The 18585-nt window shown below is 36.9% G+C and overlaps 1 protein-coding gene across 1 annotated transcript in view; it reads left to right on the forward strand.

The window, feature by feature from the left end:
• Nucleotides 1-14704, forward strand: part of ets1 (v-ets avian erythroblastosis virus E26 oncogene homolog 1) — a 51748-nt gene extending 37044 nt beyond the window's left edge. The window contains 7 exon segments of the mRNA XM_082182211.1: nucleotides 563-682; nucleotides 1691-1891; nucleotides 2858-2935; nucleotides 3809-4054; nucleotides 5668-5928; nucleotides 10554-10672; nucleotides 11808-14704. Coding sequence (XP_082038337.1) covers nucleotides 563-682; nucleotides 1691-1891; nucleotides 2858-2935; nucleotides 3809-4054; nucleotides 5668-5928; nucleotides 10554-10672; nucleotides 11808-12023 — 1241 coding nt within the window. The 3' untranslated portion in view covers nucleotides 12024-14704.
• Nucleotides 14705-18585: the final 3881 nt, after the last annotated feature.

An 18585-nucleotide genomic window follows, 5' to 3' on the forward strand; every position in this document is an offset into this window, starting at 1 on the left:
ATATGATTATGTAGCTCTTGCAGTTCTCTGATTGACTTATATTACCTCCGGAGATGAATTTTGTGGAATTGAAGCTCAGGCTGCAGACGTCTACATATATGAGATGCTGGGATTTTATTTTATTTTATTTTATTTTATTTTATTTTATTTTATTTTATTTTATTTTATTTTATTTTATTTTATTTTATTTTATTTTATTTTATTTTATTTTATTTTATTTTATTTTATTTTATTTTATTTTATTTTATTTTATTAGTTTTGTATATTTAATATATATGTATTTTATTAGTTTTGTATATTTAATATATATGTATTTTATTATTTTGTTATTTTATATTGAAATATTTTATATATTTTATTATTTTGTTTTATTTGATTATTTATATGTTTTATATATGTTATGTTTTTATCTAGTTTATTTATGTATTTTATTTGTTTTGTTTTTTTGAATTTTTATTTATTTTATTTATTTGTTTGTGAAATGTAGTATATCTGCAGTTAATCTGATTTGGGAATGTGTGTGATGGACGATGACACATGTTGTCTGTGTTTGGTCCAACAGATCTGGAGTGTGCGGATGTTCCTTTACTGACTCCAGGAAGTAAAGAAATGATGTCACAGGCTCTTCTGGCCACATTCAGTGGCTTCACCAGGGAGCAACAGCGACTCTCCATCCCTAAAGGTCCTAAACTCTAAAGCACTTATATGTAAAAAAAAAAAAAAAACCTGTTTAGAGTAAATCTTACATACATTTTTCTTATCTTATTTCTGTTGCTCTCTCTCTTAAAGGGAAAGTTCACTTAAAAATGAAAGAACTGTCATTATTTACTCACCCTGTTCCCAACGTGTATAACTTTCTTTCTTCCATGGAACACAAAAGGAGATTATACGGGTTTGGAAAAACATCAGGGTGAGTAAATAATGACAGAAGTTTAATGTTTTAAGTGAACTTTCCCTTTAAAAGACATGCTAAAAACACATTTGAGAACTCACTGATTATGTTAATGACATTGGACATATTTTCCTACTTGTTCTTATTGATCGGATTAATAGGAGGATGAAATAAATGATAGATAGAGAGAAAAGAAGCTAGAGGAAACATGGGAAAGTAGTGTATTTTCCTCGTTTCTGGCCCAGTATAGGCTGTTTTTGAAATGGCACAATCAGATTGCCTAAAAAGAGATCTTGCTAGATAGACACATTGCACTCTGAAGCAGCAGAGGTTATGAGTTATGCTTCCCAAACTATGGCAGACCGCAAGATGGCTTCGCTTGCTGTGTGTGGGGTGGCTGAAGTCTGTGTCAGGTCTGCGTCTGTCTGGAAATAGCTGAATGCAGTGAGCATGTGTACAGTCGAGAGAAAGAGAGAGAATGAGATGGTCAGAGATAGAGATATAGATAGAGCTGGTGTGCAAGCTAAAATTACCGGCGTTTCAGTTCCTCCCAACATGGCATCAAATTTATAGCGAAGTCAGCTGATAATTTCCCATGAGCCACCGGACCTGCGACTAAAATATTTTATGCATCAGCATTACTAGTACACAACATTAGACCGTTTATAGTTCTGAGGCATAGCAAACTTACTTAACAGACTCTTTCTGTAGATGATTATGAGCAATAAGTATATAATATATGTTGCAATCTGCATATGCATGTAACTCTGAGTTGTCTTTTCACTTTGACTACTCTAGATCCCCGCGAGTGGACAAACGCCCATGTGAGAGAATGGCTGACCTGGACGGTAAATGAGTTCAGTCTGAAGAATGTGGACTTCCATAAATTCAGCATGGACGGGGCCAATCTCTGTGCGCTGGGAAAAGAGCGATTCCTGGACCTGGCTCCCGACTTCGTGGGTGATATCCTCTGGGAGCATTTAGAGATGCTGCAGAAAGGTAGACATCCTCACCGCCTCCACATCTGCAGGACCGCCAAACACACCACTCACATTTTATAAATTACATTTCATTTCCATATTTTTCATTTTAATATTAAAGTTTTCGTTTATTTTTTTTATATGTCTATTTAGTTTTTTTTTGTACTTCAACTTTAAATTAGCAACTAGCTGAAATAAAACTTTTTTTTTTTAATATATTTAATTTTAGTTAATTATTTTGCTTCAAATAATGCATTGTTTATGGTTTTAGTTAATGATAATAACCCTGTCTTCAATAAATTATTATATTAATGGCAGTAATCTGAATGTTAGATTCAACCAGTAATATCATATTAATATTACATGAATAATTGTTATTTTATTATGATATTATTTTGTATATTAAAAAATATTATAACAATTTAAATTTGTATTTTGTAATGGTGGAGCTATAGTATATATATATATATATAAAAAAATAAAAATAAAAATATATATATACATAGATTTATATTTATATACATATATTTATTACATATATTTTTGTTATACTATTGCTCCACCATTCATAAATTAATCTGACTGTAGGCTGTTTATGGTTGCCAAAAATTAGACACATTAATATGGAGTCCGTCTGACGTACAGTCACGGGTGTGAGTCTCTCCAAAAACTCAGAATGCAGTTCATCCTATCAGAATTTTGAGTTGTAATGTTTTTTGATAAAGTGACTTGTACAAAAGAGTAAGCTAAGCAATACAGTAAATCATCTTCAGCAAAAAGTATTAATTGTAGATTCGATTCTCTAATCCATGCTGTGATTTGTCAAGAGGTGTAAGAGGTGTCACATTTTGAAAAACCTGTAAAGTAAACGCCACACTGACATGCAGATCAAGGTAGTTTCTGTTGCATTGTCTAATCCGTTGTTTAACAGCTTGGGTTTCGAAAGTGTTGCATGGTTTCAGTGTGTGTTGTTTTCTTCACACAGAAGACCCGAAGCATTTCCCTGTCAATGGTCTGACCTCCAGTTTCCAGGAATCCCGCTACCCCTCAGACTACTTCTTCAGTGAGTATCTGCCTTTTCTTTCAGTGTGCGTCATCACAGTACCCGAGTACACACGTTCACCGCGTCTGCCATGACTATAATGGGAGATGATCTAATGATCTGTGTGTGTGAAGGAGGTTAAACCGTCCTTAATGCCTTCCTTAAAGGAAGAGTTCATCCATAAATGAAATTTCTGCCATTATTAACCCACACTTATGCCATTCAAACATGTATGATGTTAAGTACACTCATACATAATCTTATCCATACAGAAAGAGTTGTTACGGTCAAGCAAGTAAATACTATAAAAGCAGCATGAAAGTGGTTCAAATGACTTGCGTTCTTTTGTGTGAAGAACACATTTAAATTTAATAAGGCATGCAGAAATATTAAAACCAATATTTAATTTAATCTTTATGGACAAAATGGCTGATATTAATAATTTTTTCTAAATAAATTCAAGATAAAACACTAAAAACTAAAATCAGTGGTTTTCAATGTTACAAGTGAATTTATGCATCACAAAATTATAATATTTTTTATATTCACTAATATTAGTGTCAGCATTTGCTAATATTTGCCAGTATTTTTATATATATATATATAAAAATAATAATTGTACTCTAAGTGAGCGTTACATGTAAAACATTATGCAATGAGTACAAACAATTAAATATCTAATATTGATTGATGCAATGAAAAAAAATGCAATGCAGCTCCGCTGCAGCTCAAATCAAACATGCCAACTATTTTTGTTTTTATTCCAGCTTATTTGAAGCATAATAACCCTGGTGCAGACAGCCTTTGGTCACTATGAACTGTGATTTTATGGAAAAGGTCTATGTAAATCCTCTTATTTTTAAATCTTTAACTCTTCGTCTTCCTTTCCTCCAGACTATGGCATCGAGCATCCTCAGTGCGTGCCTCCTTCCGAATACTCCGAGCCGAGCTTCATAACCGAGTCTTACCAGACCCTTCACCCGATTAGCTCGGAAGACCTGCTGTCACTCAAATACGAGAGCGAGTATCCAAACGTTATTCTGCGAGACGCACCTCTCAATCCACTGCAGGGAGACTATTTTTCAGTCAAACAGGAAGTCGTGTCACCTGACAACATGTGTGTGGGGCGCATTAGCAGAGGTGAGTATGGGCCAAAGGTCATGTGTTTCGATGCTTTTGAAACTGTGAGTTCATGCAAGATAAAGTTTGAGGCATCGTTAAACGTTCTGGGAGACAAAAGCGAATTCCTCTCGTCTTAGATGCATGTTTACAATCTCGCATCGGGGCTTAAATGTATCCCATCAACCCTCGCAGTGATCAGCAGTGAAAACAAACTCTTCTCATCTCGCATTACTGCAGTTATGCGCCAATTGCCAGGGAATGAAGTAGACCGTTGGGTTTATTTGTGGTCCTATCATACACCATCTCAAGATGCTCTCGACTGCCTGCGGTGGGGGAAAAGGAGAGAAAAACAAAGATGTTTGCTTCAAAGTGAGAGATGTTTGAAGCCACAGAGTGCTGGTAGCCGTCTTTTGTGTCAGCGCGTCCTTGTGAGGTTACGGTACTGGGGTAGGAGGTGTTTTTGTGAACCTTAGGTTCTCGTAAGGAGAGAGAGGTGTAAAGCGTGAAAAGAGCGTTCCGGTTTCTCATGAAGTAACTTTACCTCACGTACGTTTGGTTTCACTCCCACTCGTCGAATAAACAGCCTGCCTCGCTCTTCATGGTCTAACCGTCATGCAGCTGAACAAATGATCCAGATTTGGATTGGACATTGAGATTTGTCAAAGGCGCTTGTATATTATTGAACAACGCAGAGATTTAGGCTTTCGCCCTCTAGGTACACGCAGGCTTTATGTGCAGTAAATCCCAGCTTTGTGTTTTTTTTCCTGCGTGGGAAAGAATTTGTGGTGCCACCAAACTCGCATGTGGCTTCAATTTTTCAATTGAAGATTTCAGGATCAGGCCCAGCTCTGTATTATCTTTCATTCTGTAATTGACATTCACTGGAGACTGGGCTTTCATCTCCAGTTTGGACCAAAATAGAGAGAAGCAATTTGTTTTGATTTTCTTCCAATTAGAGAAAACCCAAATATTTCCACATGGATATTGTGTAAGAGAAACACAGTGTGGTGTGGAGCAGTTCTAGATTTTTCCACGTGGTTGGGTCTAGACCGCTTGTGAACTTCCCTGGCTGGTGTACTCGCTAAAAACTTTACACCCTCTCTTTGGTTAGAAATATACGACCAGGGTCCTCATTTATTTGAGCCTAAAGTTCAGGAATGCCATCTTTCAGCAAATGAGCACACTGTAAAAAATATTGTTGGTTTAGTTTAAATATATTACCTGGTTGCCAGGTTCATTGAAATTAAAACATTTAGTTCATACAATGCAGGAGATTGTTTTAATCAACAGAAAATCTAAATAGTATGTTATCTGAACCACATTAATTAAAGTTGATTTGATAAAAGAAAAAAAATTGTGATGATAAATGATGATGATAATTTTTTACAATGCAGATGCGTTGTGATTTGACGTCACTTAAGTAATCCGTTAACATATACATTTAGGATAATTCTACGTACATCTTTAAAAAATGAGGCCCATGTTCTTTAAAAGAAAAGTTTGTCACTGTTCTGTGAAGATATTTTGAAGCATGCACATGCTCCTCTTTTCCATGCATTAGGTCTGTTTGAATATGTGGATTGGAAAATGCCTGTGAATAATGTTTAATGACTCTGAAATCTCCATCTCAGGTAAGCTGGGAGGTCAAGATTCGTTCGAGAGCATCGACAGTTTCGAGAGCTGTGACCGGCTGACGCAGTCCTGGAGTAGCCAGTCGTCGTTCAACAGCTTACAGAGAGTTCCCTCGTACGACAGCTTCGACTCGGAGGACTACCCCACTGCACTGCACGGGCACAAGCCAAAGGGAACCTTCAAAGACTACGTGCGGGAGCGCTCGGACCTCAGCAAGGACAAGCCGGTCATCCCGGCAGCTGCGCTCGCTGGGTACACAGGTCAGCATTAACATCTGCCTCTCACAACCTGCAATTTGGGTTCAGTGCATTAGACAGAGAGATATCCAAGCTTTACATTCATAATCAAAGCTGACAAGAACAGAGATGACAACTTTTTGGAAGTTGTCTAAGTAAAAGTGTTGTATGTTTCAGTGGTATTATCGCTGTTTTTAGGCATGTTGCATGGCAATACAGTGGTATTTTGGTCATGTACCATGGTCTTTTTGAAGCATGGATTAAAATGACACAACTCCCTTCAATCATTTATAAATGGTGATCACACAGTCTCACAGTATATATTACCATCTGATACCATACCATGGTCCTGCCACAGTCATTTTATTAAGGGATAATGCATCATATGGTATAAATCATATCAAAACCCTTATATGATACATAATATAATATATAGAATATTGCATACCATGTCATGTCAAAAACCATGTTTTTGTTCATATATCATACCATATAATATCAAAACCCATATGTTATTACATATGTTATACCATAAATCATTATATTTATCATATCACATATCATATCAACAACCATATGGAATATCATATACTATATCATATCAAAAAACATATATGATATATAATATGATATATGGATTATTGTATACCATGTCATATAAAAAAACATGCTATTCCATATATCATACCATAAATCCTACTATTTATCAAATCACATACCATATCATATCATATCAAAAAACATGTGATGCTATTTGATATATCATATCATGTACCATATCATATTTTATACCATATATGTTATTCCATCTATTTGATCATAACCTGAACCCATGCCATTTACTTACACACGTCAAATAAAAGGAAATCTCTTTAATCAAAAACAAGAAAGAAAACTGCAATTTTGGAATCGCAAGTACGTGTGTGTTTCCTGCTAATCGAGGCGCCTTGTTTTGTCTTTCTGGGACGTAGTTGCTTCTGGATCAGTGACAGAGTTTCGTGCACTAGTTTCGATGCATTGGTGCACTTTGTAACCGCAGAGCCACATTTGTTACAAGACTGTAAGAATGTCATCGCAATCTTTTTCTCTGCACAACTGCTGCAGTGATCAGCCTTATAAACCAGCTAACATGATGCCACACCCAGGCTTTCTTCAAGCTCTCTCTCTCTCTCTCTCTCTCTCTCTCTCTCTCTCTCTCTCTCTCTCTCTCGTCACTGCCACCAGCTCTCCGTTTCTTTCTCCGCTGTTTTCATCTTGTTCTCCTTATCTGCGGCCCACATCTCAACCCATTTCCCAGGTCGTCTTGGCAACAGCACAAAGTGATAACAGCCCTGTGCACTTAAGATGAGAGCTCCTTTATCGGCCCATCTTCGAGGGGCTTTTTTTTAACCTTGTGCCTTATGTCTCAAACCTACCTGCTCATGTCATATATCTGAGCAGAAAAAAAAAAAAACACTCCCCTACCCTAAAATAAAGAACACAGGGCCCACTTACTATATGTGGCACATCTCATTTCTATTTTAGGTTCTTTTGAACTCATAAAGAGCTGCGTTGCACGCACCTGAGTTGGTTGTCATGTGGAATTTTCTATACTAGATCCGAGCTTTAAAAAAGAGACACATTATGGATATTTTATGCAGCAGATTGTAAATTGTGTATTTATTTGTTCCTGTTTTGTTGGGGTGTTTCTGTGTATGTGCAAGAACGAAAGAGAAATATTTAAAAAATATATTTATTTTATATGGACTGAACTACCTGTTTTCACTAGTGTTACCCGCAGTGTCAACTCAACAGGCTTTCAGAGTTCAGAGATGAGATAGATAAAGCCGGCTAGTGACACAAATGATCCACTTGCTCGCAGAGCTCTGAGGTTTTCGTGTTTGTCATCATTAATCACGTATGCAAGTACAAATCCATCAGATCTGTGAGGAGAGCAACACAACCACAGCACCGCAACACTTTCTTCAGCGACGGCTGATTTTTAACTTTATAGGGCGGCTTCCTCGAACAGACACGCACACATTAAAGGCACAGTTCACCCCCTCCCAAATTAAAACTTTGTCATAATTTACTCATTGACCACCGAAGGATCTTTAGCGCAGAACGTTCACCCTGTTTGTTGAAGTGGAGACCGGGGTGGTCAAACTCCAAAAATGACAGAAAATGCACCACAAAAGTGCCATAAAAAGTATTTTATTACTACAGACTCTATTTCAGTTCTTCTAAAACAATATGATAGCTTTGTGTGGAAAAATAGACCAGAATTATGTTTTTAAGACTCTAAAGAACCAATTAAATCTTGCATCACTGACAATTTCTTCGGCACAATAAGGTTTCATTAGTTAACCTTAGTTATTGCATTAACTAACTATGAGCAATACATTTCTTACAATACTTATTAATCATTGTTAATGTTAGTTAAAAAAAAACACACAACTGTTGATTGTTAGTACTTGTTAGCTCCGTTCTATTAAATAATATTAACATATGCAACCTTTGTTTTTAATAATGCATTATTAATGTTGCAATTTACATTAACTAAGATACTTTTGCAATGTTAGTTCTTGTTAACTAATGTAGTTACATAATGTTAACAAATTGATCCTTTTTGAAAAGTGTTTTGATGGTGCTTTTGTTGTGCTTTGGAGCTCACTATTCACTTTTATTGAATGAAAAAGTGCAGCGCGAACATTCTGCTAAACATCTCATTTTGTGTTCAATGAAAGACAGAAAGTCATAAATATTTTGAACGACATGATCATTCACCCACAAATATTGTGAACTATCCCTTTAAGCCCAATGCTTTAGATCCAAGTTGTTTTCCAAGATCAACTTCATGAAATCCTTGCCTTTGCTTGTAATCATGCTCTCACTTCAGGCAAAGTGGCCTTAATGTACTTTCAAAGCTTTGCTGAAAGTCAGCGCTGGATTTCTGTCAGTCTGAGGGTTTGGTTTAGGCATGTAGAGGACAGACCGATTGCTTTCCATTCCTGGCTCCTTTGGGTCTAATGAGGGTGTGTTACAGTAGCTGTGCTTATGGAATGTGTTTTAATGCATTTACCTACATAAACAGATTACTGCATTGATCCAGATGAGTGATTTTGTGGATTCATATGTTTAGCAGACAAAGAGAGGCAGGCAGACAGAGAGGGAGAGGGTTAGAATGAACTGTTGAATTGTTGATGAGAGAATCTGTTTCAGAATTGCATTAGTGTTTTATTGCATTATCGGCAAGGATATTTTTAGCCGGATGTACCATGCAGTGGGGAATTCACTAAGAATGAGTTGTGCCTGCTGTTATCACCACTTATTTTGCATGTGCGTTGCTTTGATTTACCGCCCAGTTCACCAAATGAATTACGCCGGTAAACATGTGACATTAATTGTGTGTAAACTTTTGTAAAATAAGCCTAATTTACAAAGAAAGGATGCATTGAAATTAGGGGATGTGCCAGTTTTAAAAATTCTGCTCAATAATAATAATAATTGCCAAAAACTGATAAATATATAATAATGAGATTAAAACCTATACTCTGTTTAAATAATTGAAAAATAAAATAATTGTAAATGCTAGTGTTAGTGTTCTAAAGTATGAAAAAATAATATTCATGTTGAGATTTGCTTTGAGATGATGATGAGTGATCTGAATGTAAGCATGCACAATTAAATATCCAATATTGATAGCCTACTGATAAATGTACAAATCTGGTGCTAATATATAGTGCAGGACTTGATGTTCACAGGAGATTAGACTCTCTCTTCTCTTCACTGTTGTTTTGCAGCAGGTGTGATATGAAGTGACGGTTCATTTTAATGTGCACAAACCACAAGATGAAGAAAAGCCTAAACTAATCTAGCCGGGTACACGAGCTGCTCCGCTGCTGCCTACACACTGTGAAGCTCTTGCAGGATAGATCTCGCTCAATAGGTCAACACGACCACATAAACCCTTCACGCTAGTCCTTAAATCGCTTCTCACAATTAAATGCATTAAGATGCATACGGTTGCAATATTTCAAATGTCTCCTTAAATATGTCGCCGTGCAGAAAGGCTAAAGTCTTTAAAGTTGACCCCATCATCGTTAGGGGCGAATGCAATGTTAAAGCTTGTGAGAAAAACCTCTCGTTTTGCAGATGGCCGCCAAGGGCTTCTCTCTCTCACACCCACACAGCCGTTCACACACATGTAGACATCACACACATGTGTGCTTTCAAATGCACCCGGGCGACATGCAGACATATACATCATGGTTTGCGTGATCAAACACATTTATCCACCAGATATGTAGCCTTGGGGCAAATCCAAATGATGTCAGTGGTTTGGAATTCACATAAAAAGCCCAAACTCGAGTCGGACATGCGGTCTGGTGCAGTAGCCAGTCAATACTCCATTGTGTCACGCCGGTCTCTGTTTTCGTGCAGCGTGACATAAAGCTAAAGGCATGTGAGACTCTGTTTGGACCGTGATTTGAAATCTAACATTTCTTTTATACTTAATGCAGTAGAACTGAAGAGTCTAGAATAGTGATCATATGGTACTTTGACATATGATGCATACATTAAATGGTACTTGAGATCAATGGGTATATTGTTTTGAACATCCTCCATAGGATTGTATTAAGTCGTTGTGGTGTTGTGTGTCCATTCAGGCAGCGGACCCATCCAACTCTGGCAGTTTCTGTTGGAGCTCTTGACGGACAAATCCTGCCAGTCCTTCATCAGCTGGACTGGAGACGGCTGGGAGTTCAAGCTTTCCGACCCTGATGAGGTGAGGGGTCAACATTCTTTTTTTTTAAAGCTTTGCTCAGATTAAAGTGAACTTTTTTTATTTATTTTTATTTTAATTTTTTTTTATAAATAGGGCTATGCCAGGCTATTATAGTAAGCTAAAACCATAAACAAATAAATAAATTAAATAAAACATTAACTGAAAAAAAACAACAACCATAACTTATTTCAGCTTGTCTGCAGTGCAATTCACGTTTCCATTTAGTTTAACGATGACTAAAAACTATATTGACACATTTAAAAAATAAAACTTAAAAAAATGACAAAGTACAAAAATTACAAAAAAATTACAAAAAAAATTACAAAAAAAATACAAAAAATTACAAAAAATGTAATAATAATAATACTTACTAATTCAAAATATTAATAAGAACTATAATAGTATCTCAATGATACTAAATATATTAATAGAATTAGTTAGTTGAAATATCTAGTTCACTCATGAAACTCTAGAGGGTGCAGGCTGATAGATCCTTTACATGCTGTCTGCAAGCAATCACATCATTACTATACGGCACAAGCTGATTGGGCTCTGCTGATCATGCAGCCAATGACATCGCTTGCTCAACATTTAAATAGTTTGTTTCAGTGTTTGCTGTAAGTTAGTCGTACAGTGTGCTATCAGAGTTCCTCTGAAGCCCTCCACCTCCCCAGCTCCACCTGCCTAGATCTGCTACAGGATGTATGTGTGTATTCATGCAGCAGCAGCATATCTTACATGCTCACAGCGTTTCTGTGTATATATTAGCAGAAGCAAGTGCATAGCAATAATAAACACCAGCAGCGTTGCACGTCTATTCCGCCAAGACCAAACACATTAACATGACCATGTTCAATAGCATGCTAAAACACAGAACCAAAAAAGTTGTAGCTAGTTAAGTAAATGCATATATTAAATGTGTAAGTGTGTTTTGGACTGTTGTTCTTCAGAGACTAACCTCACAGTGCCATTTATCAGTTGAAAACCAATTATTGGTCTATCTCTAGTGTATCTGATGCAATCACTATACCACCACTGCAAGAGCGCAGGGTTGCACACACTATAGAATCTCATGAGCGAGCAAATGATTATTCTGTGGGTTCCTGATCCTGACCCGTGTCTCTTTGACCTCTAGGTGGCACGTAGATGGGGCAAGAGGAAAAACAAGCCCAAGATGAATTACGAGAAGTTGAGTCGTGGTCTACGCTACTACTATGACAAAAACATCATCCACAAGACGTCCGGCAAGCGCTATGTCTACCGCTTCGTGTGTGACTTGAAAAGCCTACTGGGATACACTCCCGAAGAGCTCCACACCATGTTAGATGTCAAGCCTGACACGGATGAGTAAAGTTTGGAAAGGGTGGGGGGGAGGCTGAAAAAGTCCTTTACAGACCCTGGAAAGAAAGAAAAAAACGGGTCGTCCATTTTCGGGTCCAATCACATTCCATCTTAACACTTAGTCGTGGTCCAGTCTTGTTTTGAGCTCATACGGGACAAAAAAAGGAAGCATCAAAACATTTACCAAAGTTTAGAATTTGTAGACTTTGTGCGTCTATATTGTTTATAGTTCTGCGGGGAAGGGAACACTCTAAGTTCAGGTAGAACTGCCGTTTTGTCCCAGTAGCACAAACACCGGGAAGGAACAGAAGACAAAGAGATGGACATTTCTTGGACTGAATGCTCCTGTTAATAAACGCATTGCCAAAATTAGAGACAAGAGGAATATCGCAGAAATATTTACAATTAAGTTACTTACTGTTTCTGTCTCCTTGCTTACCCACCAGGAGGAAGTGAGTTCTCAGCCGGACCAAATTGTTTAAATTTTTTTGGTTTTATTGTTTCTTAAAGATCTATGTGTCAGTATTAATATGTGGAGAGACCAATCGTATTGAGATGCTGTCCGGACAGAGATTGCACCGTTTTTTTTTTTTTTTTTTTTTTTACATTTTCATATGCAGAAGATGAAGGTTTATTGAAGTGAAACTGTGCTTAGATATTCTCTCTGCTTCTTTTAAGGTCACATTCGGTTATATGGGTTGCTCTTACCACAATGTCCATAGCTGAAAACGCTGTTTTTGATCACCAGATCAAAATAGATACCAGAGTCTCACCCTTTTCAGTTGAAAGAGACGCACCTCAGTCAAACTGAGAGACGCATATGAAAGCGGCCGTTGGCTTCTCAACGGTGACAGTCGCAGCACACGCACACGTTTGTGGTGAGAAAGAGTGTGCGTTTATGACACCGCTGGTGTCGCTTCATCACTTGTATTAGGACAAAAGACATTTCAAACATTTCTTGCCTTGGCTTTGTTTGTACGTGAATCATTTTTCATAAAGTCTTGCCTTAATATAGCACAGCGTGTTTCTGAACTTACTGTGTTTTCACCGAAACATGCGTCGGAAACTGAAATGTCATTCAACCGGGCCTCTTCGCTATCAAACGGTTTGCTGGCAGTGCTAGACTGAACCGAAAGCCATAAACCCGAGACATTTGAGAACGCGCCATGTGAGAGGTGTTTTAACCTTGAGAACGGTCTTGTGCGCTTTAGCCATGTTGAAAAGTGCACACCTCAGCATGCATCTGGACGGTCAAAGTACGTGAGATGGATTTTGCAGCGGCAACGAAAGATCTTTTGTGGAGGTGTTTTATTTTCCAGATGGTTTGTGAAAGTGTCTATTACTGGTAGTGGCTGATATAATGTTAAGATAGGAGGACCACCAGATCATGCTGATACTCTCGGCAGCTTTAAAGATGATTGCGTGTGCTACAACTGGCTACCAAATATCACAAGATCGAAAATGGGAGTGCGTTTCGTAATGGTTTTTAAAGGTATTTAAATGCAGTATTATAGTCATTGAACTGTTTTAGTCATCGCTGGTTGGGACTTAAGCCAGAGTTACATTGCAGTGTACTTTAAATGTAGTTATTTGGAGAAATTGCACATAAGATGTGCAAACTTGACACTGAAATGCAAAGTACCAGTATTTTCAGTACTTTAAAAGGCTAAGTAGAATGATTTTATGCCGTCTTCAGCGCAGCATTTCGACTGTTTCACTGTGTGGGAAGGGTCTCGTCTCGTACACAAGACCTTGTGGGAAAAGCCAAAGTTAAGAAGGTTCTTCTATGAAAACAAATCGTATTGTTTACAGAGGCAGATGCTACCCATCCTGATTGGTGGAGATTTGGAATTGTCTATTTTTACAGATAACATTTCATAAAATTGCTAGATTGAAAAATAAACCATATTCACAAGCTCAGAGCTCAGAATTTAAGCTCGTTTTAGACACACCGTCCTACCATGAACAATAACAAAAAGTGGTGCATCACCTTAACAAGCTTAAAAGTCTCACTGAATTAACAAGAGAACATGTTCTGACGGAAGAAAGCGTGATTTTTGTCAAAGCCCACAGTGATGCTACCTGACATATTCTCAAACCACACCGAAAGCCAGCAACATGTTCCATGGAAACAAGTCTTATTTTAATAAGGTTCAGATCATAATGCAGTCTTTGTCCTGATTGTAAAAAGTTATGCATTTGTGTGAAACTCAAGACTTTTGACAGATGCATACATACTGAGTGTTGTTTTTATTTCCCCACAATTTTGCCTTATTTTGTATATTTTATATTTCTGTATTTTTTTTTTACATTTTTTTTTTTTTGGTTAAAATGAGAATTTTAATGTATTTAGTTCACAAACATTTTGATATTTTTCAATAATTTATATTTTATAAACTTTGAAATATGAGATGCAGACAGCTGGTGCTTTCGTGGAAAAAAAATAAAATAAAAATAAGGTAGCGCAGGACAAAATGTAGCGTTTTTTTTTTTTTTTATGAAAAAAAAAAAAAAGACAAAAAAAAGTTGAATTTAAGGAATTTTAAAGACCTGTCTGCTTATACAGTTCTGTATAGATAAGGCTGATGCTGGCCCATCATTATGTTCCGCTGGAGAGTTTTATATACAGTAGCTTCTATTTCTTATTGTACTTTAAATTGTTATGTTATTAAAAATATATGTGGAAAAAATTATCCTTGTGCTGCTTCGTTATTCTAAAATGAATCTATTTGCAATAATGCTGAATCAAAAGTAGCTCGAAGGAAGACACACCCATATAAACTGATAACTCTCACAAACACAGGTATGAAGTTGCTAATGCATGCAGATTATCACCTCTCACCTCTCTCTCTCTCTCTCTCTCTCTCTCTCTCTCTCTCTCTCTCTCTCTCTCTCTCTCTCTGCAGCGCTCTGCAGGCTTTGCGGCAGATTTGTGGTTTTGTTCATTATGAGTATTGGTTAAATGAGCAGCTCCTTTCTTTCATTGCTAATCATCTTACACACCACAAGCTGCAGTTGTTCATCAAGCAAAAGCCTTCACATCACGGAAAGACAGGCTGTTACCTTTGATTCTCACACTCAAGATTTGCGTGCTGCATCTTTGTCCGTCATACAGGGCTTTTTTTTATGAGCTACAGGCTCTTCTGAGGAAGGGGACAGGGACTATCTTCATTTGTGGTTGATCGTGTGTGCAAAGAAGACCCTAAATAAAGGCCACTGACGTAAGAGTTAAAGCAGGCAGTCCATTCAGAAGCTACAATGTACAGTAACTTACAAATGGCAAGGGCCGTCTCTTCTTATCATTGCTTGTGCTCTCCATTAAGATCCAAAGAAGCTTTCTTGACTGTATAAATAAGGGTTAATATTGCCAAAGCATAATTGCCAACCTCCCCCCCCCCCCCCCCCCCCCCCCCCACACACACACACACACACATAAAAAAAAAAGAAAAAAAAAAGAGGCTACACATAAACCATTTTAGGGAGTTTTAAAAATTCAAACAATGCAAAGAAACTTTGGCATAAAATGAAGAAATATTTTGGATTTCTGGGCCGTGTGTGTACATCATGTGACCGAAAGAAACAAACCAAATACTAACTAGACCATTTGAAATGCACACTAATGTTTCCATTCAACTTTTCACTGATTATGCTGATTATAATTTGAATTGTTCACATAAATGTCAGGGGATTCACCTCAATCTTTGCACCATCGCTTTTGTGGAAAGAAAGAGTCAGTGGTTTGAGCATAATCAGAGCACAGGTCAAGAAGAGTTTTTACAGTTATTTTGTGTGCACTAGACCAGAGATCTGGAAATGTCCATGCTCTGAGTTGAGAATTAGTCAGGACTTTTCTTAGTCCGTCATGGTGGTCAGATATTCAGCATTTTCTATTTGGAGATGTATCATATTCCGGTATACTCTGTGTAGATGTAGTTTCTGTCTTTGACATTTGGAAAGGAAACGGTCATTGTCAAGTAACATTTTTAACTTTTTCCAGTTGATTAAACAAGACAATTAGGTAACACTTTATTTTAAGGTGGTGTCGTTACATTGTACTTACTCAAATAAGTACTGGGCAATATGAATTAACTACATGTACTTACTATAGAGTTAAGGTTAGGGTTTGGCTTAGGTTTATCTTACTGTTATTACTATAGTAAGTAAATGTAGTAACATGTAACTGTCAACCTAAAATAAAGTGTTACCTAATAGGGTTATGATCTGTTACCTAACCCTAAGCCTAACCCTAACCCTGGACCGAGATATGTGATAATTTACCATATTTTCAGGAATAACAAATCAGGTGAAATATTCCCATATGTAAATCCCATTGTAAAAACTATATGTGACCCTGGATCACAAAACCAGTCGCAAGTCGCACGGGTTTATTTGTGGCAATAGCCAACAATACATTGTATGGGTCAAAAATATTGATTTTTCTTTTATGCCAAAAATCATAAGGAAATTAAGTAAAGATCATGTTCCATGAAGATATTTTGTAAATTTCTTACCGTACATGTATAAAACATTTATTTGTGTGAGTGAATGCAGCACAATCACGAACATAAATGAGCAACTTTAAAGGCCATTTTGTCAATGTTTCGAATTGTTTTTTCTCCCACAGATTCCAGATTCCAGAATAGTTGTATCTCGGCCAAATATTGTCCTATCTTAACAAAACATACATCAATGGGAAGCTTATTTAATCAGCTTTCATATTATGTATAAATCTCAATTTCAGAAAATTGACCCATGTGACTGGTTTTGTGGTCCAGGGTCACATATAATTGCAAAGCCTGGTGTGTGTAAGTGCTGCTGAAGTGGATATTTCTGACTGAAAATAACTAATTTTGGGGGTAACACTTTATTTCAATGGCCCACTTAAGACATTCTACTAACTATAAGTAACTTTACAACTACATGTCAACAAACCCTCATTAGAGTTTTAGTAGACTGTCTGCGTAATATCAGCTAACACTTTATTTTTATACTCCTCAACAGACATTCAGCTGAGTATGAGTAACTTTGCAACTACATCAACTTATTCTACTAACCCGAACCCTAACAGTCTACTAATACTCTAATGAGAGTTAGTTGACATGTAGTTGCAAAGTTACTTATACAGTAGTTAGTAGAATGTCTAAAGTGGACTATTGAAATAAAGTGTAATCAGTAACTTTATTTTGATGGTCCCTTTTGAACATTCTGTTGACTATAATAAGTAACTTTACAACTACATGTCAACTAACTCTCATTAGAGTATTAGTAGACTGATGCTTAATATCTGCTAGCACTTTATTTTCATGCTCCTCAACAGACATTCAGCTGACTATAAGTCACTTTACAAGTAGCCTACATGTCAACTTATTCTACTAACCTGAACCCTAAAATAACAGTCTACTAATACTAATGTAGGTGTAATGTTACTTATAGTCAACAGAATGTGTTAAAGGGGCCATCAAATTAAAGTGAAACCAAATAGTCCTTATTTTTTCAGATTCTGTTTGGTTCTGCTGATGCTGTGTGGAGTTTTTTTAATTCGCTATTATTTTGACTTTTTGATGCACTTCAGGTGACATTGTGACTTGTTTGTCTGCTTCTAATCTGATGGTAGGATACAGGAGACAGCTGAGGCCAGCCATAGACTTTAGCATAAATATTTGTGCTCAAACTCCACACACTTCTCCATCTCCCGTGTGTGTGTGCGCGAGTATGTGTGTGCGCGCTAGAAAGATACAGAAATTCTTCAACAGCATGCAGGCATAGGGCATCACCTAACTTCACCACTTATAACACTTTTGCACTTGCAAGATTTTTTTTTTTTTGGTCTATCTGCCTTTCTTTCTTTTTTTTTTTTCACTTAACCGTAATGGAAAATTACCTCAGTCAGATATGAAAATTACCCCTTTGAAATCCCCAACTGTAGGTGCCTTCAAACCCACAGACACACGGTGTTTGTGTAACCTGACAACCATTTTCAACATTTTTCTACTGCATAGTGCAAAAAAAACAACAGAGATCCGCTTCCCAAACACTCTCATGCAGATCTTCCTCATCAACTTCATGCCATATGTATAATTATATGCATATTTAGGGTAACTATTGAAGGAGTTTTATTTTAGCAAGATCAGATTAATTATGAACACTTGTGCTGGTGTGTGTTTGGTGACGTGTGTGATCACAGTTGTGTGCGGATCTGAAGTAGACAAAGGTGAAGGTGAGAGAGGAACCACCTGCAAACGCGAACTTAGTGCTGAATGATGTCTATAACACAGACCTTGAACATTGTGCACTTTTGTGTGGTCAGTTGTGGACATGACAAGATATTAAAAGAATGAATAGAGACAAACCACTTTTTTCTTACATTGGTAAATTTTGCTTTCACAACTTCTCTTCATTCAGACCAGTGGAAGGAAAACACCCGAAGTACACTTTAAGTGTTTATGTGATTGCATTTTATTTCAATAGTCCACCAACACATTATAGGGTCCAATTTTTACTATTAACTAGTTGCCTATTAGCATGCATATTGCTAGGATATTGGCTGTTTATTAGTACTTAAAGCACATATT

This window comes from Leuciscus leuciscus (assembly GCF_965113295.1).
Source record: "Leuciscus leuciscus genome assembly, chromosome: 10".
Taxonomy (NCBI): Eukaryota; Metazoa; Chordata; class Actinopteri; order Cypriniformes; family Leuciscidae; genus Leuciscus; species Leuciscus leuciscus.